This window comes from Festucalex cinctus, chromosome 1, assembly GCF_051991245.1.
Source record: "Festucalex cinctus isolate MCC-2025b chromosome 1, RoL_Fcin_1.0, whole genome shotgun sequence".
In the NCBI taxonomy this organism is placed as follows: domain Eukaryota; kingdom Metazoa; phylum Chordata; class Actinopteri; order Syngnathiformes; family Syngnathidae; genus Festucalex; species Festucalex cinctus.
Genome location: NC_135411.1, coordinates 15,138,433 through 15,161,343, shown reverse-complemented (window position 1 = coordinate 15,161,343; position 22,911 = coordinate 15,138,433). Strand labels below are relative to the sequence as shown.

The 22,911-nt window shown below is 42.1% G+C and overlaps 3 protein-coding genes across 7 annotated transcripts in view; 2 read left to right on the top strand and 1 right to left on the bottom strand.

Annotated features, from left to right (window-relative positions):
* Window positions 1-8,072, top strand: part of gpaa1 (glycosylphosphatidylinositol anchor attachment 1) — a 14,855-nt gene extending 6,783 nt beyond the window's left edge. For 2 of the 3 annotated variants that reach the window (XM_077518827.1, XM_077518811.1), the window contains 6 exons: window positions 2,893-3,089; window positions 4,434-4,587; window positions 4,671-4,739; window positions 4,811-5,007; window positions 6,266-6,436; window positions 6,516-8,072. In XM_077518827.1, coding sequence (XP_077374953.1) covers window positions 2,893-3,089; window positions 4,434-4,587; window positions 4,671-4,739; window positions 4,811-5,007; window positions 6,266-6,436; window positions 6,516-6,759 — 1,032 coding nt within the window. In that variant the 3' untranslated portion in view covers window positions 6,760-8,072. The remainder of the gene's footprint in view (window positions 1-2,892; window positions 3,090-4,433; window positions 4,588-4,670; window positions 4,740-4,810; window positions 5,008-6,265; window positions 6,437-6,515) is intronic. The other variant, XM_077518819.1, reaches the window with a different exon arrangement.
* On the bottom strand, window positions 7,744-14,750 carry LOC144017370 (ranBP-type and C3HC4-type zinc finger-containing protein 1-like). 2 transcript variants are annotated; one of them, XM_077518875.1, is made up of 8 exons: window positions 14,229-14,748; window positions 12,964-13,135; window positions 12,817-12,879; window positions 12,615-12,756; window positions 11,799-11,889; window positions 11,434-11,719; window positions 9,179-9,261; window positions 7,744-9,014 (listed from the first exon to the last, which is right to left on the bottom strand). In XM_077518875.1, the coding sequence occupies exons 1-8, from the start codon at window positions 14,493-14,495 to the stop codon at window positions 8,868-8,870; spliced, it is 1,251 nt and encodes a 416-aa protein (XP_077375001.1). In that variant the 5' UTR covers window positions 14,496-14,748; the 3' UTR covers window positions 7,744-8,867. The 2 variants fall into 2 exon arrangements, with proteins under 2 accessions (XP_077375001.1, XP_077374991.1); XM_077518865.1 differs by having other exon boundaries at window positions 12,615-12,879; window positions 14,229-14,750.
* LOC144017369 (alanine aminotransferase 1) lies at window positions 12,544-22,909 on the top strand. 2 transcript variants are annotated; one of them, XM_077518849.1, is made up of 13 exons: window positions 12,544-12,773; window positions 14,259-14,554; window positions 15,891-16,029; window positions 16,119-16,208; window positions 16,280-16,388; window positions 17,124-17,254; window positions 18,164-18,407; window positions 18,487-18,566; window positions 20,750-20,886; window positions 20,963-21,137; window positions 21,274-21,429; window positions 22,528-22,640; window positions 22,740-22,909. In XM_077518849.1, exons 3-13 carry the CDS (start codon window positions 15,952-15,954, stop codon window positions 22,828-22,830), a joined length of 1,404 nt encoding a protein of 467 aa, XP_077374975.1. In that variant the 5' UTR covers window positions 12,544-12,773; window positions 14,259-14,554; window positions 15,891-15,951; the 3' UTR covers window positions 22,831-22,909. The 2 variants fall into 2 exon arrangements, with proteins under 2 accessions (XP_077374975.1, XP_077374964.1); XM_077518838.1 differs by lacking the exon at window positions 12,544-12,773 and adding an exon at window positions 12,803-13,932.
* The last annotated feature ends 2 nt before the right edge of the window (window positions 22,910-22,911 follow it).

Below are 22,911 nucleotides of genomic sequence, written 5' to 3'. Positions count from 1 at the left end.
GTAAGGGATGCCGTCAAGCTGAAGAAGGAGTCCTATCGGGCCTTTTTGGCCTGTCGGACTCCGGAGGCAGCTGACAGGTACCGGATGGCCAAGCGGAACGCGGCTTCGGCGGTTGCTGAGGCAAAAACTCGGGCATGGGAGGAGTTCGGTGAGGCCATGGAAAACGACTTCCGGACGGCTTAGAGGAAATTCTGGTCCACCATCCGGCGTCTCAGGAGAGGAAAGCAGTGCACCATTAACACTGTGTATAGTGGCGATGGGGTGCTGCTGACCTCGACTCGGGACGTCGTGAAGCGGTGGGGGGAATACTTCGAAGACCTCCTCAATTCCACCAACACGTCTCCTTTTGAAGAAGCAGAGTCTGGGGACTCTGGGGTGGGCTCTCCTATCTCTGGGGTCGAAGTCACTGAGGTGGTTGGAAAGCTCCTCGGTGGCAGGGCCCCGGGGGTGGATGAGATCCGCCCGGAGTTCCTAAAGACTCTGGATGTTGTGGGGCTGTCGTGGTTGACACGCCTCTACAACATCGCGTGGACATCGGGGACAGTGCCTCTGGATTGGCAGACCGGGGTGGTGGTCCCCCTTTTCAAGAAGGGGGACCGGAGGGTGTGTTCCAACTACAGAGGGATCACACTCCTCAGCCTCCCTGGTAAGGTCTATTCAGGGGTGCTGGAGAGGAGGGTCCGTCGGGAGGTCGAATCTCGGATTCAGGAGGAGCAGTGTGGTTTTCGTCCTGGCCGTGGAACAGTGGACCAGCTCTACACCCTCCGCAGGATCCTCGAGGGTGCGTGGGAGTTCGCTCAACCAGTCCACATGTGTTTTGTGGATTTGGAGAAGGCGTTCGACCGTGTCCCTCGGGGAGTTCTGTGGGGGGTGCTTCGGGAGTACGGGGTGCCGGGCCCCTTGTTACGGGCTGTTCGGTCCCTGTACGACCGTTGCCAGAGTTTGGTCCGCATTGCCGGCAGCAAGTCGGATTCGTTTCCGGTGAGGGTTGGACTCCGCCAAGGTTGCCCTTTGTCACCGATTCTGTTCATAACTTTTATGGACAGAATTTCTAGGCGCAGCCGAGGCGTGGAGGGGTTCCGGTTTGGTGGCCTCAGCATTGCATCTCTGCTCTTTGCAGATGATGTGGTGCTGTTGGCTTCATCAGGCCGGGGCCTCCAGCTCTCACTGGAGCGGTTCGCAGCCGAGTGTGAAGCGGCTGGGATGAGGATCAGCACCTCCAAATCCGAGACCATGGTCCTCAGTCGGAAAAGGGTGGAGTGTCGTCTTCAGGTCGGGGATGAGATCCTGCCCCAGGTGGAGGAGTTCAAGTATCTTGGGGTCTTGTTCACGAGTGAGGGTGGGATGGAGCGGGAGATCGACAGGCGGATCGGTGCAGCGTCTGCAGTGATGCGGACTCTGTATCGGTCCGTCGTGGTGAAGAAAGAGCTGAGCCAAAAGGCAAAGCTCTCGATTTACCGGTCGATCTACGTTCCAACCCTCACCTATGGTCACGAGCTGTGGGTCGTGACCGAAAGAACAAGATCCCGGATACAAGCGGCCGAAATGAGTTTCCTCCGCAGGGTGTCCGGGCTCTCCCTTAGAGATAGGGTGAGAAGCTCGGTCATCCGGGAGGGACTCAGAGTCGAGCCGCTGCTCCTCCGCGTTGAGAGGAGCCAGCTGAGGTGGCTCGGGCATCTGGTTCGGATGCCTCCTGGACGCCTCCCTGGTGAGGTGTTCCGGGCATGTCCCACTGGCGGGAGGCCCCGGGGACGACCCAGGACACGCTGGAGAGACTATGTCGCTCGGTTGGCCTGGGAACGTCTCGGGATCCCGCCGGAGGAGCTGGTTGAAGTGGCTGGGGAGAGGGAAGTCTGGGTTTCCCTGCTGAAGCTGCTGCCCCCGCGACCCGACCCCGGATAAGCGGAAGAAGATGGATGGATGGATTTTTTTTAACACCCCTACTTAAGATACAGTTTTTGAAAATGTGCCTTTTTTTAAATAAAAAATATATATTCGGAAATATACAATTTCAGTCGCGCATTATTATGACTGATGTAAAAATATATATTTTCTTCTTTTTTAAATGTCCGACCGCACAACTCATAGTTTAATTCTAGTTTTATTTTCAGTGCGGCCATAATACTCCTTTGCAGGTTGCAACTTCCTGTGTACAGCAGCAATAATTTTAGTTATTTTTTTTTACTTATTTTCCCTATTAAATGTAGGCAAATACCATAAACAAATAACATCATAAACAAAATAATCCAGTACAATGGTTTGCATCTTGCATGGAGCAAATATTTTAAACTTAAAGATATACAAACACAAAATGTTAGTTCAATGTATCGTTGCTGTTATGTGAAAAACACTTATGTCCTTTTTTTAATTGTATTTTGTTTTTCTTATCATTATTATTATTATTTTTATTTTTTGGATTTTTATGTTTTGGGGATGTCTTCATTCAGTTTCATCCCTAAAACATAAAAATGTAAATAACAATAATAATAATAATAATAATAATGATGATAATAAATAAATAAATAAATAAATAAATAAATAAAAAAGACAAAATGGACATACCAGTAAGGGTTTTCACATCGCAGGGACAATATACTACATTATGAAATCCTGAAGCCCAAATAAAAAGGAATTATACAAGAAATATACTGACATTAACAGAAATCCAGTCCACCCCTATTTTGATCCCTTTTTGGACTCAGCTAATATCCAACAGTATTACCAGAAGATTACAGTTTATGTGAAGCGAAATTGGAGTTTAAATCAAAAATAAAAACAACTTTTGTCGAGCAATTGCAGTTAAGCAGCAAGAAACGAAGCAGACTCGATGGATCATTAAACATGGGCGCACGTTTTTTAAATTTGTGTTCATCCTAAAATGTCACATCCCAGCTGCAGAGGAACGACTGGGACACCACGTCGGGCTACAGCCACGCCGTGCAGACGATGATGCTGATGATGCTCAAGCAGGCCAGCGGCAGTTCTTGGGGCGACCACGGGCTCTTCCTGCGCTATCATGTGGAGGCCATCACCATCAGAGGCATCAACAGCTACCGCCAGTACAAGACGGATGCCACCACCATCGGCAGGTTTGGCTTGATTTTCTATCTCACAGTTCACATCATCACCCTCTTGATTATTTTCCCTCACATTCATCTAGGGTTTACTGTAGGGGTGTGCTGAAAAAATATCGTACCTGGCCTCATTACAATGCACATATCGATACACAGGCGTCAGAATCGATATTGTTCATTAATTTTAAATAGGCACGCAGGAACAGCAGCCTCTTTGAAGTGAAGGGGGAGCAGAGGAGACAAGGGTGCCTTTGCATTGTACTTAAAAAAAATAAAATAAAAAATAAAAATAAAAACTAGTAGCCATCTTTGAAGTTGACTTCAATTAGTACACGTACAGGAGGAGCGCGAGGGAGTCGTTGAGCGAAGAGAGAGACATGAGTGCCTTAGTTTGCATTGTACTTAGTTAAAAAAAAAAAAGTGTACGTGTGAAGTCTGTTTCAAAAATAGCTAACTAGTGATTGGACACTGTCTTGCTAAGAAAAATTAAAACAGAGGAAGAATACCAACATTTATTTATTTCTAAACTTAACATGGTACATGTGTCGGAAAGGGATACTTGACTCATTGAGCCATTTTCAGCAGTAAAAATGTTGTCTATAATTACGGTGGTAACTTCATTATTTTTTATGTATGATTAATACCTTTAAAAAGTATTTTTTTCTACTTTCTGTCAACTAAAGATGACATCACCTGTGCTGAGGAAGTAGGTAATGACCAATCATGGCTCAGTTTGTTGACCAAACCCAGAAAACAGGTGAGCTATGATTGGTCGTTACCTACTTCCTCAGCACAGGTGATGTCATCATCAGTCGACAGCAAAAGGAAAGGACAAAATATGAACTTTTCACTGCTGAAAATGGTTTGGGTCAAGTATGCCTTTAATGTACCAATTTTCCTATATTTTGTTGAAAAATGAAATAGAATATGTTGCATGAAAAAAATGCTGATTTTATTTCCCCAAATATTTCAAATAAGCACATTTTAGAGCTGTAATTTCAATACTTTGATGTTTTTGTTCATATCGGCCTATGCATATTCCTGAAGTTTCCCGGTGTGTCTGTGAAAGCTGCTCCTTGCGCTGCAGTGCGTGCACATTTAGACCAGGTGATCCGCTTGGTGGTAAACCAGAAGAGCTGCTAACAAAAACATTTTTGCCATGCAGCATAATAAGCATATCATTTAGGTATATACATGACTGTTGGAATAGAAAATGCAGGTAAATTAATGTAAAATATCGGCATACGTCTCGCCTTGAAGATCATGTATCGTATCGTGAGGATGTTGGCAATACCCAGCCCAAGTTTACTGGTGACCAAAATGAACATGAGCGTTTTCCCTTGTGTTTGCATTATTCAGGCTGCTGGAGGGAATGTTTCGCAAGCTGAACAACCTCCTGGAGCGCTTTCACCAGTCCTACTTCTTCTACCTCTTGCCCTCGCTGTCCCACATGGCTTCCATCAGTTACTTCATGCCAGCCTTCGGCCTGATCGCCGTCATCCTGCTGCTGCGCGTATCCTCACTCTCAGCCTGCTAACGCGAAAATAACAACCAGCAGAATGTAATTCAAAGTTTGAGTCCTTGACTGAAATGCAGGCGTTGGATCTGTGGGCTCAAATCACGGCGCCTCCTGCGACACAAGATGGCGTCGCCAATGCGGAGCAGGTTGCTATGGCTAGTAAGATGACATTGTCAACACTACGTGCACACTAATCCACGTTATCCCCCCTTCAAAGCAGTCCAGTACTAGCGCGTTGTCCGTGCTGACTCCGGTGGTGATCAGCCACCTGACCGGGGTGGCCCTCTACACGCTGCCGGTCCGCTTCCAGGGGATCGCGGTGGAGCACTTCCCGGTATCTGAGACAGAGGCTGTGGTGTTGACGGCCATCGCGGTGTACACGGCCGGCCTGGCTCTGCCTCACAACACGCACAGGTAACTTTGCGCCGGGATCCCAAGGACAAAAATGTTCGGCGCGTTTAACAAAAATGGTGGTTGCAGATAAACAAAATTTTACCATACATTCTGATGTCTATCTTAACAATAATGTATTGGTATTAGTATATCAGACATGATCACATTTTGCTTTTATTGTTAGGAAATGAAAAATGATACCATACTTTGTGGTATGACCTTTGTTGCAATATCGGCATCCTGTAGAATTGGGAGGGGAAAAAAACATTGCGATATTACTAGTATTAATACGCGATACCAGGGATCTGCGGCTCTGGGGCCACATGTGGCTCTTTAGTCCCTCTCCTGTGGCTCCCGGTGGATCTAAAAAAAAATATTAGTAGAAATTAATATATATTTGTTTACATATTTATCTTTGTTTTAGATAAAATATTCTTTAAATGAATTAAGGATTAAAAAAATAATAATTAAATATTCAAAAAATGTCAGGGTCCAAAAAAATATAAAATAGAAACACTGTATGTTCATTTCAGACCAAACAGAATTTATAATATTTATTTATTCATTTATTTAGGTATTTATTTATTTTGTTGGACGATCATTTATTTTTGGTACAAAACAAGAAAATGTTTCCACATTTTAAAAATATTTAAACCAATTAAAAAAAAATCAAAACGCTAATTGTGTAAGTTACTTTTGAACCAAACAGAATTTATAATATATATATTTATAATAATATACATTTATTTATGTGATGTGCAGTTGGATGATCATTTATTTTTGGTACAAAACAAGAAAATGTTTCTACATTTTAAAAATATTAAAACCAATTTAAAAAAAATATACATTAATTATGTAAGTTACTTTTGAACCAAACAGAATTTATAATATATATTTATAATATACATTTATTTATGTTGGCAAAAATGAAGTTGGAGTGCAGCATGTGCACTGTGCAGTAGGACAATTTTTTGGTACAAAACAAAATGTTTAAACATAAAAAAACAAATACAAAAAAAATATTAAGATAATATTCTTTGAAACAGTAGTTATGCAAGTTTCTTATGGATGAAACAAAATGTATTAAATGATTTTACAATTTAAAAACGGTGCAAATGTATAAATTGAAACAACACAAAAGTTAGTATTAAAAATCTTTTTACAATTATGCTGATTTTGTAATTGTGTAGTGTCATCATTGAATTTTGATGAATTGCACAACCCTAGTGTGTTCCAAAGTGTCCTCATTTCTACTGACTTCCTGTTTTGTGCGTGACAGATTAGTGTCTGGCGAGGGGACGGAGCAGGGATGGAAAGTTTTAAAGCTGATAGCCGTGTTGTACTTGGCCGTGCTGCTGGGCTGCACCGCCCTCGTCAACTTCTCGCTGGGCTTCGTCCTCGCCCTCACTCTGGTGCCCGTGGCCGCCGGCGTCACGCCGCACGCCGCCAAGTATAAAAGCACCCGCCGTCGAAACCTCACCGTCGTCCTTCCAAACCGACTGACCGCTTGCTTTCCGGCGATCCCTCAGGTTGCCGATGGCGGTAGTCATGGTGGTCCTCAGCCCGGCCTGCATGTTGCTCTTCTCCGTCTTCGCCTTCCACGAGCTGCAGGAGACGCCGCTGGGCTTCCAGGACGGCTGGCTGCTCTTCCTGTCGGCCATCTCGCAGGGCATCCTGGACCACACGCTGTTCGGCTCGCTGGTTTTCCCACTGGTGGCGCTGTTGGTGTATCCCTGCTGGCTGCTTTTCTGGAACGTTCTCTTCTGGAAGTAGGGCAAGTTTTCGACAAAGGTAAATCTCAGGTTCTTGTCCCACCAAGGATTGACTCTTGATCAGTCCACTGGAGGAATGACCGTACATTTAAAAAAAAAAAAGATTTTATTAGGGATGGGTATAAGCATCATTGTTATTGTCTTGAAAAAACGGAGGCAAAATTGAGTACACTACATGGCTGAAACTGAATTTTTTTATTATTATTTTTTTTTTAATTTTTCGGGGAAGATGTGCAAATAGGGCGGTTGACTGGTTAGCACGTCCGCCTCCCAGTTCTGAGGACTCCGGTTCGAGTCCAGGCTCCGGCCTTCCTGGGTGGAGTTTGCATGTTATCCCCGTGCCCGCGTGGGTCTTCTCCGGGTACTCCGGTCTCCTCCCACATTCCGAAGACATGCATGGCAGGTTAATTGGGTGCTCCGAATTGTCCCAAGGTGTGCGTGTGAGTGTGGACGGTTGTTCGTCTCTGTGTGCCCTGTGATTGGCTGGTGTCGCCTGCCTACTGCCCAGAGCCAGCTGAGATAGGCGCCAGCTTCCCCCGCGACCCTTGCGAGGAATAAGCGGTCAAGAAAATGGATGGATGGATGTGCAAATAGCTGCAAATTACTGGCAGTTCATAAAGTAAATGTATTTAAAAGAGATACTTGACTCGTTGAGCCATTTTCAGGAGTAAAAAGTAAATATTTTGTCCAACTATTTAACAAATATAAGTTTGTACAAAAGAATTTGATAACTTTTCTCATCCAATTAATACCCTTAAAAACTAATTTGTTTTTAAAGGTATTAATTGTACGTGAAAAGTAATGAAGTTATCAAATTCATTCCGGGTAAAATATTACATTTTTACTGCTCAAAATGGCTCAATGAGTCAAGTATCCATTTAAATGCCCATCCCTAATTTGTATTAGCAATTCCATGTTAATGTATTGATCTCCAGCACCGTATTTATGGGGAAAAAAAAAAGATGAATGTTATGTAAAAAAAAAATTCACTGCATTTGGATTTAAGAAAGGCACATCGGAGAGCAGTGTATGTTTTTTATGTGTGTTTTAAAACATTGTACATTTTGCTTTTTATATAAAGAAATCTGCTGGTGGCCAGTTGTTCAGTTTCAAGGCTTTAAAACAGGAAGTAATGTTGACTGAATTGATTTTCTTTTTCTCAATGTTCTCAATAAGACAACCACAATGGTATGGAATTGTTTATTCAGCTAATGTCATTTGTTTTTTTTACACAGTAATATGTATAACATCATTCCGTCGCTGTCACAACTCGAGGAGGGAATCTAATAAAATCAAATCAGCTACTAACATATACATCAATTATGAATCATTAAAAAAAAAAAAAAGCACACGTGTCCATTAAAATAGATATGTAAAGAGTAAAAGCACTTGTATCCACCCTGTAAACAACCTGTCTCATCTCCAACTTCACAGTTTTGCCCTGACGGAAATCCCAACATTCCGCGCACCTTCCGTCACTACCTAACCTTGCTATGCAAGATGAGTTTTCGCGGTATTTGAGAGTTCACAAACTCCTGACGATACATCTTGTACAGAGCCCACTGATTTGCACTGATCTGTACACTTTTTGTATGGACCAATCACAAAGCGGTATTGTGTTTTGGGGGGAGGGATATGCTTTTTTTTTTTTTCCCCCGTTGCTGTGATTGGTCAAAACAAAAGTTAGACGTATACAAGATGCCACATCGCCCAATCAGCTCGAAGTATTGTACAGAATGCCCCGCCTTTCTCGAGCAAATCACCGTGGCGCAGTCCCAGATTGATATTGTGGAGAGATCCTAATTATCAATCTATTTCCTCCTCCAATAAATATTAAGGGAGTTTTTTTTTTTTTTTTTTTTTCTTCAAAAACAAAGAGAAGAGGTGTGGCTAAACTTAAAGCACCTTGTCCGTGAAAAAAGGCCGAACTCTCTCATTCCGGCGTCATGCTACAGTGCTTCAAACGTCTCCAACAGCTATCGGCTGCCAGGACTTCTCAGTGCACTTGACAATCATCGTGGTGTGTGCGTGTGTGGGGGTGTGTGTAGACAACATGTATGGCATAGCATCGCGTGCGTGTGTGTGAGAGGAAACTGCGTCGATGGGCGGTCAACTGCTGCTTGCCGCCAGCTCGCCGCGCGCTGCCTGCTGGAGGGCGTTGGCGACATGCGCGTCGGGTTTGGCTGTAGCGCAGATCTCGCAGCCCGGACGAGAAGGCTTGTTGATGAAAGTGCATGACGGACACGCCCACTCCGTCTACAGGCGATTACACGACATTTGGGTTAGCACAAGACTTTGCTCATTGTCTTTTGCAATGTAGTTCTTCCAAATGTACTGAAACGCGTATCGTAAAACGTAAATAAAATAACTATACACAAAGTACAATTTAACTCCAAAAAGTCTGTGGTTTTGATGGTCACCTGTGTTCGAGTAGGTTTGTTGCTCAAATGCAGATTCTCCATGTCAAGGACAACCTGTAGATCAGCTGGTTTATCGCCACCACCTGTTTGGGGGGGGAAAAAAACAAACATTTGACAACTTGTTCTTCTAGTTTTAAAAGTACAAGAAAGAACATAGCAACAATGAGTACATGTACATGCAGGCAGTAACCATTTAAAACCAGAAAATTGGAAACATGGGGTTCTTCTCCGCTTCAGGCATGCAACCCACTGGAAATTAGCTATGTAACGATATCCAAACATACGATACAATATTATCACGCTATGAAGGTCACAATACGATAATTATCACGATATTGTGGGGGGTTGGTGATATTTAAAAAAAGATTGCAATATTATAGATAAAAAAAAAAGAAGCTCATATTAAAAAAAAAAAAGCACACTATTTTGCTTTTGTACATACCAGCGTTGCATATGAACCACCAACAATCTCTAATAACAATATTGAGGCTCTTACTTGCTAAGGCAAGCACACACAGATCGCTTCACAAGCAAATTAGGTTCCCCTTCATCTGACAATTAGCATAGATTTTAAACATAGAAGGCCAAAACATCCCTAATGAAAATTAAATTGCACTAATAATCTAGCCACTAGAGGGTGCTAGAACTGCACAAATAGAAAGCAACCTGACTTTTTTTTTTTTGAACAGATGTGTTCCTTTTAAGTATTGTGAACATGACGACGACGATATTGTGGCAGTTTTAATATCACAATATCATGATATTGCCCTTATTGTTAGATTCCTACTGGAAATACTCAAGTAGAGGTAAACACATGACAACGCAGCAAATAAACGTAAAGTAATAATAATAGAAAGTTTAAAGTGAAAATGACCGTATCCATAGCAGTAAGATGGCGGAAAAACATGCTCAACCTTTGGTAAGTTGAGTCAGTGTAATAACTCAACTCAACTCAACTTTATTTATAAAGCGCTTTAAGAACAGGCGTTGCTGTATACAAAGTGCTGCACATAAACATCAGTTTTGCAGTAAACAAGAACAAAGCAAACATTTTGAAGTGTGAACACAGGTTTTTTTTGTTTGTTTGTTTGTTTGTTTGTTTGTTTGTTTTTTACAAGTGTTTGTGCCATTTTTCTTAGGTTTCTAATGTTCTTAATTGAAAGACAAGTGCAGGTCTCAACAGGGCTTCAATGCAATGACTCACCAATTGTTTGGTCAGGCGATGATGTCAGGAACCGGGTTATGGATGTTGGGTAGTTTAAAGAGGTGATATGTATACAATAATAATCCTTTGGCTTGAAATATTGCAGGATATCAAATGATAGTAAAATAATAATACAACTAATACGACTAATGCGACTAATGCAACTATTGCTTGAAAAACCTTATCAAGCCGAGAGGCCTACCTAGCTTGTCTTCCCTCACACACACACACACACACACACACACACACACACATACACATACACCCCCCCCAGAGCTAAGGCAGCCATCTTGCTTTTAAGCCTTTTACCCAGCAGGAAGTGCACATATAAATGCCATACCTGGCCAGTGGGGGCATACTAAACATAAAATTACCACTATGGTCAAACCTTCAAAACAAAGCAGAACTAACACAAAGTTACAACTTGGATAAATGCTTATTTCAACTTAATCTCTTTACAAATTCATTAACTTATTATTTCCAAGTCCCCTTCGCGGTAATGGCTCCAACAACAAGTAAGTACATTATACATCAGTGAACAAATAAGACTTAGAGATTACGATAGCTATGATTTTATATTAATAAAAAAAAAAAAGCTGATGTGATAGAACTTTTTTTTTTTTTGCCTATTACTGAAATAGTGTTAATAATGAATGAACAAACTAAACACTGTCTCTTTAAAATGAGGCCGGTTTGGTAACTCGCCCATCCCTATAATTTTTTATTTTATTTTTTTTTCAAGTTAAGCTGGCTCCAGCACCCCCCGCGACCCTTGTGAGGAATAAGCGGTCAAAAAATGGATGGATCGATTACTTGACAGCTCTACTCTCAAAAGGCAACCTAAAGCACACTGCTTTCATGTCAGAAAATATTCATGTATTTTTTTTTTTTTTTAACAGCGAAATATTAGTAACTAAACGTATTCAACTTTATAGCCCGTTTTGGCAGCAAACTTGTCGTTCATTGCGTTTGTTCATGGTCAATTACTGATAAATGTTAACTGAGTGAGCATAGTCCTACAAGTGGCAACTGGCAACGTGCACCGGCGTACCCTGGTTGTTGTGGGGCAACCGCGGCGGCAGTGTGCTGTAGCCTCGGCGGTCTTGGGACGCGGGGCCGTTGCCGGGCGGAAGGGGCGGGGCGGACAGGGCGCCCTCCAGATCCTGCTGGAACAGCTGCCGCGTGACGCGGGCCTGGCGCGCCGAGATCAAGTAGAGGTACGCCGTGTCGCCGTCGCGCTGGACTCCGTAGGACGCCAGCGAGCGGGAGTCCGTGCACAGACACTGACCCATCACCCAGCGCTGCACGCGCGGGTGGAAGCTGTACTCCACGAACACCTGCGCAGGTAAACAGCGCTGCTTAATGATGTTAAATATTTTTTTTTCCCTTTGTAATGTTGAGTTGCATGTAACTAACCTGTTGTTTGAGTGCAGCCACCGTCATGTAGGGGAAGACTTTGACTGTGAAGCAACAGCTAGAAGAGACGTCCTCCACCACCACCGACAAGCTGTAAGACAACAAAATGTTTTACGAGACACTATTGACCAATAGGAGTGTGACGATATATTGATATCACAATAAATCGTGATACTTTGTCTCCCGATAGATTATCGCTACGCCTACGCCAAGTATCGATATTTGTAGTTAATATACAGCCGTGATAATGGCTCCATTGTTCATTACTTATTGAACAATTACTTGGCGGGCCGCTGGGGGGAGCACCTCATAAGAGTGGTGGGGAAATGGACGGAAGTCTTCAGGCGAAGAAGACTCATAAGCTTACTTGTTTGTCCATCAACTTGACAGTTTTGCATACGTTTCGATGAAAAATGTGTATTATATGTTCAATTTTAAAGTTTGAAAACATTTTTTTGTTTAGACTATTTGAAGCACACAATTTCTGAGGAATATTAATACTGATTTAATATTTACGGAATTTTCTTTTCTTTTGCAATGTTACACAAAAAATTGACAGTTTATAAAAATGAAAACAATTAACTATGTGACTGACTGACATGTTGCATGACAATAGTGTTTAAGAAAGACAAATTTATTCACAGAAAATTGTCTGTTAGAAGACATTTGTATTGGTAAAAAAAAAAAAAAAAAAATATATATATATATATATATATCGTATCGTATATTGTATGGTAATCATGAGGTTCCCACCCCTATTAACCAAAACTCAATTAACCTCAATGACAAATTGAAGTTTCCGTCACATGTGAGTACCTGATCTCCCCACTGGCGTAGTTCTTCTCCGCCGGTTGGATGCTCAGCGTCGCTTTCTGCCGGGCCAGGGCGGACGCGTGCTGGGCGGCGGCTTGAGCGTCGCCGGCTTCCACCGCCTTGACCAGCTCCAAGCAAAGCTCCTCTGAAAAATATTGAAAAGTGAGTATGTTTGTCAGGGAAGCGGATAAGTGGCGACACCCACCGGCGAGCGGCAGTGACGGTTCCGTAACGATGGCGTCTGCTTGCTTGCCGCTTGCTTCATAGACTGGAAGATAGCAAACAAAATAAAAAAAGTGTCTCGCGTGCTGCTCGACTTGCGTTAAACGGCGCGAAGAAACTGTAAACTGACCCCGCTGGGCCTCTCGCAGTGACGACATGACCACGGTGGCCCACTCCTCGGCCTCGCGGTCACAGCGGAAGGAGAAGCGGATAAAGTCGTGAGGCGGCGCCGTCAGACGCATCTCGTGGCAGCGCGCCGACTTCACCTCGTAGTGCACCGAGCGCAGGTCGAACTCCACCAACTGGGGACAGGAAAAAAAAAAGATGACGTATACGTAATCGTGCGTCGGCATTCAAATTAACTTCCGTCTTTGTAACGAATGGGGAAAGAGGGAAGTGACGTATGAGCCATAAATCAGTCAGCACGTTTGTAGTTTCTTGTGTGGCAGTGTTTCTACCATCCTCCTCAAAGTTGCTTAGTGCCAGTAAAAATGATACTGACCCCCTCAGGCCATGGCAAAGGTACCATTCAACTAGTTTTAAGTCAATGTTTCATCAGAAGTTATGAAAATATTTTATGACAGTTGAGAAGTTTCTTAGTGCTACTTTAACACAATTCCATTTCCAAAAATGTGTAAACTCTTGTAATAGACCCCTCCACCCATCGACAGGTGCATAAACACCCGCAGCTACAAGTGTAGCAGACATTTAATAGCTGTCAGTAAGTAAACAAATCAAACAACTCTCAAGTGAAACTAGCTGCTCCCCGATGATATACTTTAGTCACAGTTCACATGTCACATGTACTATAATTAGCATTAGTCTTTGTCAATTAGTGATTTTTGTATGATTGCTTTAGAAAGGGGAAAGTAAGTTGAAAATAGTAATAAAAAAATAATAATCTCAGGGGGCAGCCATTTTGCCACTTGATGTCGAGTTGTCGACTGACGTCACACTTACTCAGGTAATGACCAATCACAGGTCATCTTCACAAAACAGGTGTGCTGTGATTAGTTGTTACCTGAGCGATGTTGACGTAATTTTCAGTCGACAGCAAATGGCAGTACAAGTGGCCGCCCCCCGAGACGGATAAACACAGGTAGATTTTCCTGGTTAATTCATATTCCACATCTACAATATTAATCAGAATGCCGTGTTTAGACTAGTGGGGTGCACAAAACATCTTATTGTAAAGAACTTTTAAAAATATATAATCAGTCGTAATTGAGTGCGTCACTAAAACCAACACAAACTTTTAGCTTATTTTATCAGTAATTTTTACATCAATATTTAGAAGTATTTATATAGTATTTTTATCAATACGTAGCTCTTTATTTTATTTTATTTTTAGCTTAAATGTAAGAAGCAGGCTGGTGTTGTAAAATGAAATCTCACCACGTTGCGGTTCCCGCTGGTGTCCCGCAGGGCCAGTCGAAACTCTCCAGCCCGGCTCGGGTCCATGCTGAGCTGGAGGCGTAAAGCCTCGCTGTCGGCTCCGGGCAGGCACAAGGGACGGATACCGGAGTGGGACACCGACACGCGGACGGACATTAAGACGGTGCTGCAGCAAGCCGACGAAACGAGCCCTGCGTCGCAGGCTCCGGGCTGAGTAGGACCCAGCAGCGAAACCTGCGGAGCCCAGCCGCCCGAGCTGAGTGCCATGTCGCCCCGCGGACGAGTGGGGCTTCGGAAGCCCCGCCGAGAGAGCGTCAGCGACTACGGTACGGCTTAGAAGATCCACCGGTGGGACGTTAAAGCGCGTCTGCTCCCGGGCCGGCCGTATTTGTCCACCTGGTCGGCTAATTGTTCCATTTCTAACCGAACCGAGCCACCAGGTACGGGAAGGAGAGAAGAAACAAAACAGGAAGTAGACGCGTTGGACGTACGCTCGTCAAAGATTTCGCTCCGTCAGGAAACAACGCGAGATTCTACCTCGATTTTCTTGCGTAGTTTTTCCGCGTGTGCGAAGTTGTACACTGCCTCCCGCTCAATGTAAATTAAATTTAGAACCCAAGTAGAGTAATATAATAAAGTATTTTAAAACAGTATTTTAGGTTTTTATTTTTTTTAGTCTTTTTTTTGTATAACTCAAACTAAAATGATCTAACCGAATCTAAAACAATAAAAATATATAGTAATTACTGCTGATTAACAGGCAAGAGCTTTAAATGCAAGTCATTAGAAAATGAATTAATATAAGAAACTAGATGTAATAAAAAAAAAAAAAAATAACTTAAGAAGTGGGGCTTAAGTAAAACAACTAAAATGTAAAACCATGTACACTAGGAAGAAAATAATGATAATTCATTTGATGTTACTTGCATTGGATAAACTGTACCTAATTATGAAAATACAAGTAAAACAGCAAAGCTTTGGTAAATTATGTTGTTTGTTGTATACATAAACACAATATACTAAATAAGAAATAACTAATTTTTAACTATTCAAATTCATTTCAAATATTTTGAAAAGTTAATTAAAAAGTGGGGCTATATCCTAAGTATCAATATTTTAATAAGCTAAATAAAGTTAAGTAAAGTTATATTTAAAATAATAAAAATACTTAATGTAATTGAAAAATATCCTGTTGAGATATTTTACTCAGCCTTTTTTCTCGAATAGTGTGAGTCATACACACAAGTTCAACCCCCCCCCCAAGAGACTCTAAATCATAGTTGTCCAAGTCAAAAAATGTACTGCACCATGTTCGTCTCAAATGTCTCATATTCATCTTTTAATCTGAAACCCAAATGTCTTTTCTATCCACTAAAATACAAAGGAATTGACCTTGCCATTCCAATAGGCTACTTTTGGAGGGGACTGTATAATGTTTAGCACCTTGCACCGATGGTGACATATTAACCATTTCTCCCAGTGAATATAGAGTAAAACATGCAGACTGGCATCTGTATTCATAATGGAAACAAATTAAAAGTTAAAATATGAACCAAGGGGTCAACTTGTACGCAATCAGCTTACGGCCTTCAACACAAACCAAAACTCATCCCTGTTAATAAAGTACACATTCCCTCGCCGTCCGTGTGTATCTTTAACCAGGAATTCTCCTCTGACACTCACACACTTGGACTGCCGAATTGGAGCTGCAGTCACGGAGGAGATGAGTTCCCACGTGAGGACCAACCACTTGGCGGCCCTGATGGAACGAGCGGCTTGCATCAAGGAGATGCTGCAGCAGGTAAAAAAAAATAATAATAATAAAAAATGGTGATAGATACTTACAGATATGCTCTAATTTGTAATTCCCCAACCAAACGTGGCAACCAGGGAGTGAAGAAGCCTTACAAGGATGTGATCGACGTCTCCTGGGGTGACCCTCACAGGGCCGGCATGAAACCGCTCACCTTTGTCAGACAGGTAACAAAGATGGACGATGAGAATGCATTTTTTAAGTGGATGAATTTGACTTTGTGCGCACGGCGAGGCAGGTGCTCGCTGCTTGTCTTTACCCACAACTGCTGGACGGCGACAACTTTCCTGTGGATGTCAAACGACGGGCCCAGAAGCTGCTCCGTTGGTGTGATGGCGGAAGTGTCGGTAGGGAGGAATCATTGAGTGTCGCGACTAATAATTATCAAAATCACTTTCCTCATACAAAACATTTCAAAGTGAAATCATTCAAACTGTTGCCATCATAATCTATCTATCTATCTATCTATCTATCTATCTATCTATCTATCTATCTATCTATCTATCTATCTATCTATCTATCTATCTATCTATCTATCGAGCTAGCTAGTTATCTCATCTTTGTTTATTTCAGCTTATCTTATCTCAGTTCAGTTTATCTCAGTTTAGTTTATCTCAGTTTACCTTATCTCATCTTATTTTATCTCAGGTTAGCTTATCTCAGTTTAGTTTATCTCAGTTTACCTTATCTCATTTTATCTCAGTTTAGCTTATCTCATCTGACTTTATCTCAGGTTAGCTTATCTCAGTTTAGTTTATCTCAGTTTACCTTATCTCATTTTATTTTATCTCAGGTTAGCTTATCTCAGTTTAGTTTATCTCAGCTTATTTTATCTCAATTTAGTTTATCTCAGTTTAGCTTATCTTATTTTATCTCAGTCTAGCTTATCTCATTTTATCTCAGGTTAGCTTATCTCAGCTTAGTTTCTCAGTTTAGTTTATCTCGGCTTTGCTTAGTTTAGTTTATCTTATCTTATTTTAGCTCATCTATCAAGTATTTATCAAGGGCATTACATTTTTTATTGCTTTTTAACTGTGTACTGGGCACTTTTACTATAAAAGATGTCATTCTTTTTTCTTCAGGCTCGTATACGAACGCAGCAGGTATACCCGAAATAGTGGAGAGCGTCGCTGAGTTCATTAGCCAACGTGACGGCGTTCCAGCCGATCCCGAAAACATTTGGATCCAACCCGGCTCCCAAACGTCGCTCGGGGTAGGCATTCACTCATTCATTTTTGCATGATACCACACTATACTGTTGGATGGATGTTTGTTTGAAATCAAATTTGAAAACATCGTTAAATGAATAGAAATGCTATTATCGATCAATTCTATGTACCACTTACCCTTATCAGTGTCATTAATTAAACATATATATTTTTAATTAATTATATCGGTAAATAAAATTTGTCAATTTGTCATTTGGTTTTGAAATAAGTGATTTTTAAATGGTTTCAGTATAACTGTTTAATCTGAAATTTGAAAATTTGATTAAGTCTATAGACAGCCAAATAAAATGTGTCTAGTTCATAATTTACTGTTAATTTATGTGCGCGTATGTCATGTTTATTTTGACACAAAAAAGTCACATTACACAATGAAAAATGTCATACAAATGTCTTTAGATTAATCAAGGTAGAATTTAATTAATTGTTTATTAATACAGTATAATAATATTTAATTACATTTATCATGATATTTAAAAAAAAATCATTTTAAATATGTATTTAATCATTTTTGGGGGGGGGGGGGGGCAAAAGACCCCTCTGTAATAAATTACTAAGTAAAAAAATAAATAAAAAAAATCCCAGTATTAAATATCTAAAATTTCCAATAATTAAATCAATAGATGAAAAAAACAGTTGAGCATATTTTTAATCAATTCATTCATTAAAGAAATATAGTTTTAAAATCCATTAATATTAATTCAATAATAATGTAATAATTAATGACATATGTATTTTTTTTTTTTAACTGATATTCACAAATTATTAAGGTCCTGAAATCTGTGATTATTGAACAAATCCAATATTTAAAAGAACAAAAAAAACAAAAACATAATTGCATTTATGTTTTGAATGGACTTTTGTATTAATGTCATGATGTGGCCCAAACGACGAAGAGCATCCTGACCCTGCTGGTGAGCAGCGAGGCGTCCCCCAAGCGAGGCGTGCTCGTTCCGGTGCCAGGCCACAGCACCACCTCCTTGTCCGTGACGGCCTTGGGGGGCGCGTTGGTCCCCTATTTCCTGGACGAGGAGCACGGCTGGGAGCTGCGGGCCGATGAGCTGCGGCGAGCGTTGGCGTCCGCTCGGGGCGCGTGCAGGCCCGTCGCTTTGTACGTCATCAACCCGGGAAACCCCACAGGTGCGAGCCAACGCGGGAAGCTCGACGGCCGTCCGTGTCGTTTGTTTGCGTTCATGTTCCCGCTGTTCCCGTTCTTCAGGGCACATCCAGAGCAGGAAGTCCATGGAGGAGGTCATCAGGTTCGTGGCGGAGAACAAACTCTTCCTTCTTGCCGATGAGGTGAGTCAGGTGCACTATTTGGATTTAATACAGAGCAATATTAGGGAGGCGCATGTTTCCAAAATGCGATTGGCTGGCAACCAGTTCAAGGTGTCCCCCGCCTACTGCCCATAGCCAGCTGAGATAGACTCCAGCACCCCCCGCGACCCTCGTGAGGAGTAAGCGGTTCAGAAAATGGATGGATGGATGTTTCCTAAATTAGGTCAAACACAAAGTCTTGCTCAAACACCAATTTATTCCATCCCATCCATTTATTCATTACCCATCCATCCCTCGTCTGTCCTTCCATCCATCTGTCCCGCTGTCCATCTATCCATATCTCATCCATCCATCTATTTGTCCCCATCCGTCCATCCTTTCATCCACCCAACCAACCGTCATCTTTCCCCATCCATCCATATATCTCATCCATCCATCCATCCATCCAACCATCATCTGTCTCATCCATCCATATCTCTCATCTATCCATCCATTTGTCCCTTATCCATCCATCCATATCCAACCGTCAGCTGTCCCATCATCCATATCTCTCATCCATCCATTTTGTCCCGCATCCATTCATTCATCAATCGATACATCCATCCATTGAACCAACCAACCGTCATCTGTCCCCATCCATCCATATCTCTCATCCATCCATCCATTTGTCCCTCATCAATTCATCCATCCGTCCATCCATCCAATTATCATCTCTCATCCATCCATCCATCCATCCATCCATGCAACCGTCATCTGTCCCCATCATCCATATCTCTCGTCCATCTATTTGTCCCCATCCATCTGTCCGTCCATCCCTCCATCCACCATCCATCCATTCATCCATCCATCATCCAACCAACCGTCATCTGTCCCCATCCATCCATTTGTCCCTCATCAATTCATCCATCCGTCCATCCATCCAACTATCATCTGTCCCCCAGCATCCATATTTTCCATCCATCCATCCATCCATCCATCCATCCATCCATCCATCCAACCGTCATCTGTCCCCATCCATCCATTTGTCCCTCATCAATTCATCCATCCATCCATCCATCCATCCATCCATCCATCCATCCAACCGTCATCTGTCCCCATCCATCCATATCTCTCATCCATCCTTCCATCCAACCATCATCTATCCCCCATCCATTCATATCTCTCATCCATCCATCTTTCATCCATCCATCCAACCATCCATCCATCCATCCATCAGTCTGTCCATCAATCCATCCATCCAACCGTCATGTCTCACATCCATCTATTTGTCCATCCATCCATCCATTCTTCCATCCATCCATATCTCTCATCCATCCATCCATTTGTCCCTCATCAATTCATCCATCCGTCCATCCATCCAATTATCATCTCTCATCCATCCATCCATCCATCCATCCATGCAACCGTCATCTGTCCCCATCATCCATATCTCTCGTCCATCTATTTGTCCCCATCCATCTGTCCGTCCATCCCTCCATCCACCATCCATCCATTCATCCATCCATCATCCAACCAACCGTCATCTGTCCCCATCCATCCATTTGTCCCTCATCAATTCATCCATCCGTCCATCCATCCAACTATCATCTGTCCCCCAGCATCCATATTTTCCATCCATCCATCCATCCATCCATCCATCCAACCGTCATCTGTCCCCATCCATCCATTTGTCCCTCATCAATTCATCCATCCATCCATCCATCCATCCATCCATCCAACCGTCATCTGTCCCCATCCATCCATATCTCTCATCCATCCATCAGTCTGTCCATCAATCCATCCATCCAACCGTCATGTCTCACATCCATCTATTTGTCCATTCTTCCATCCATCTGTCTTCCGTCATCTGTCCCCCATCCATCCATATCTCACCCATATATCCATCCATCCATCCGTCCATCCATGTTTGTGCTGCCTAAATTTGGTAAACTAACCCTCAAATATCAAATAGTTATCATCTTATGTTGATCTCACCAGTGTTTTTCTTTTCCATTTTCAATGACGCCACTAGAGAATCATGTTGGTCAATAACCATAGAAATTGAATTGGTAAAAAAACAACAACATACACTTAAAATTTTAATCATTTATGTTACTCAGATTCAACACAAAAATATTCCTGAAATTGAACAACTCCCCCCAAAAAACTTCTTTTCATTGAATACTGGCAATATGCAAATGAGTCATTTGACATCATCCCCGCAGGTGTACCAGGGCAGCGTTTACGACTCCAACAGTGAGTTTGTGTCTTACAAGAAGGTCCTGCATGAGCTGGGGCCTCCTCTGGCCCACACGCTGGAGCTGGCCTCCTTCCACTCGGCGTCCAAAGGCTTCCTGGGAGAGTAAGCCGTGGATCACGTGACACGCACACAGCCTCCCGATTGGCCCACGTTGGTCATTCTGTTGTTTTCTGACCAGGTGCGGTCTTCGAGGAGGATACGTGGAGCTGCTCAACATGGACCCCGATATCATGCCGTACGTCCAGCAGCTGTTCAATTTGGTCACGTGTACTCCCGTCACCGGGCAAATTGCTCTGGAGCTGATGGCCAAGCCCCCCCAGCCGGGAGACCCTTCGTACCCGCTTTACAAGCAGGTGAGGCCACCGCAGTCCAAAAATACACAAAATTATCAGTAAGGATGCCTGTAAACTGATAATATGCAGCCACTATGCTGGATGGAGCGTGGCCTATTATCATTAATACAGATTCAACACCGGTTCGTTCCCACAGGAGACGGAGCACATGAAGTGCACGTTACTTGACAACGTGAAGCGAGTGCAGCAGGTTCTCAAGCGGCTGCCGGCTGTCAGCTGCCAGCCCGTGCAGGGAGGAGCCTTTGCCTTCCCCAGGCTGCATCTGCCCCTGAAAGCCATTCACAAAGCAAAGGTCAGATCCTCTTTGAGGTATTTTAGTTGGCAAAAACTAATGGGAAAAAAATAAATAAATAAATAATTGGTTCACGAAAAAAGGTAAAAACGAAAATGAGTTTTAAAAAATGAAATCGAACTGAAACTACATTTATGTTTGCAAAACTAATTAAAATGAACTAGTATAAAGCAAAAATGTGGTTCATTTTAGTTTTTGTTAATTAAATTAATACATGGGCCTTTGGGGATGATTTTAAATGTTATTTTAAATATATTTATTTTGATATTAACTGGAATAAATAAAGTTTGAAAGCGTGTCACACAGAAGTGATGTCATCTAACGGCAGGGTTAGGGTTAGCAGTTTCGAATGACGTCGCTCCGAGGCAACAAATTTGCCTGCTTGACTTTTGGCTCCCGCCTGCTTTTTCATTTAACTCAGCCGAAATGTAACGCTAGGTAAGAAATGTGTTTACTTTTTTATTTTAACCATGATGTTTATGAAATATTGTGCACAAGTTATACACATTTAAAAGCAAACTAGTACTGAAAATAAAACTAAAGTAAAACTAAGCATTAACTAATAAAAACTACCAGAATCACCCTGAAAACGAAATAAAACTAAATTAAAAAAAAACATCAAAACGAAGTAAAAACTAACTAAAATGAAAATTCCCAAACTATAATAACCCTGGTTCTCAAGCACGCATCTCCAAAAGTATTCATGAATGCAAACAGTGGGATCTGTGTAATTGTCAGCAGTCTAAATAACTTGAAAAACATTCATAAAAGATCAAGGTCAGATATTAAAACACAACAGAAGGATCATCTTTATTTTTTAAATAAAGAAATATGGCGCTGCCTCAGAAAGGGCTTGTGGCTGAGCGCCACCAGGTTCTTTCTGTCTGTATGCGTGCCTGATTTTAAGGGAAACTTTTTTTTTTATTAAACCACAATTTCAAACACTTCCCGCTTATCGTATGAACATCACTCATGACACGTTTTCAGAAATAGGAAGATAAAATCATTTTTTTATTTTTTTTTTATTTGCACTTGCCATGTAGGCAGGCACTCCAGAAGTCACCGATTTGTATATAGAACAGAACTGTCATGTTTCAGGAAGCGGGCATGCAACCTGACATGTTCTACCGCGCCAGACTGCTGGAGGAGGCTGGCGTCTTTGTCAGTCCAGGATGCGAGTACGGACAAAAGGAAGGAACCTACCACATCAGGTTAGGATTATGTTACAGGCACCAGGTGGTGCAAAGGCCTGCTTGGAAACACTTTATTGATCATTTGAATAATTAATTGAAATGTTTTTTCTTGTCTAGGTTTTGCATTATGACCACCGCAGACACAATGGAGGAACTTCTGAGACGCCTGAGTGCCTTCCACTTACAATTCATGAAAGACTTCTCATAAATGTTTTCTACAGGCAGCGTAAAAGCATCGTTTTTGTATCAATCAAAGCCAAAGAAAAAGTAAAAGTCTCACAATATGATT

What these genes read in the sequence shown, in the direction of transcription:
- LOC144017369 (XM_077518849.1), top strand. Translation starts at nt 15,952, where the DNA reads ATGAGTTCCCACGTGAGGACCAACCACTTGGCGGCCCTGATGGAACGA. An exon ending in GTGTGATGGCGGAAGTGTCG is followed by an intron (nt 16,389 to 17,123) that starts GTAGGGAGGAAT and finishes TTTTTTCTTCAG; the next exon opens with GCTCGTATACGAACGCAGCA. An exon ending in TCCAAAGGCTTCCTGGGAGA is followed by an intron (nt 20,887 to 20,962) that starts GTAAGCCGTGGA and finishes TTTTCTGACCAG; the next exon opens with GTGCGGTCTTCGAGGAGGAT.
- LOC144017370 (XM_077518865.1), bottom strand. Translation starts at nt 14,495, where the DNA reads ATGGCACTCAGCTCGGGCGGCTGGGCTCCGCAGGTTTCGCTGCTGGGT. An exon ending in CCAGCGGGAACCGCAACGTG is followed by an intron (nt 13,136 to 14,228) that starts GTGAGATTTCAT and finishes TCCTGTCCCCAG; the next exon opens with TTGGTGGAGTTCGACCTGCG. An exon ending in ACTGCGAGAGGCCCAGCGGG is followed by an intron (nt 12,880 to 12,963) that starts GTCAGTTTACAG and finishes GCTATCTTCCAG; the next exon opens with TCTATGAAGCAAGCGGCAAG.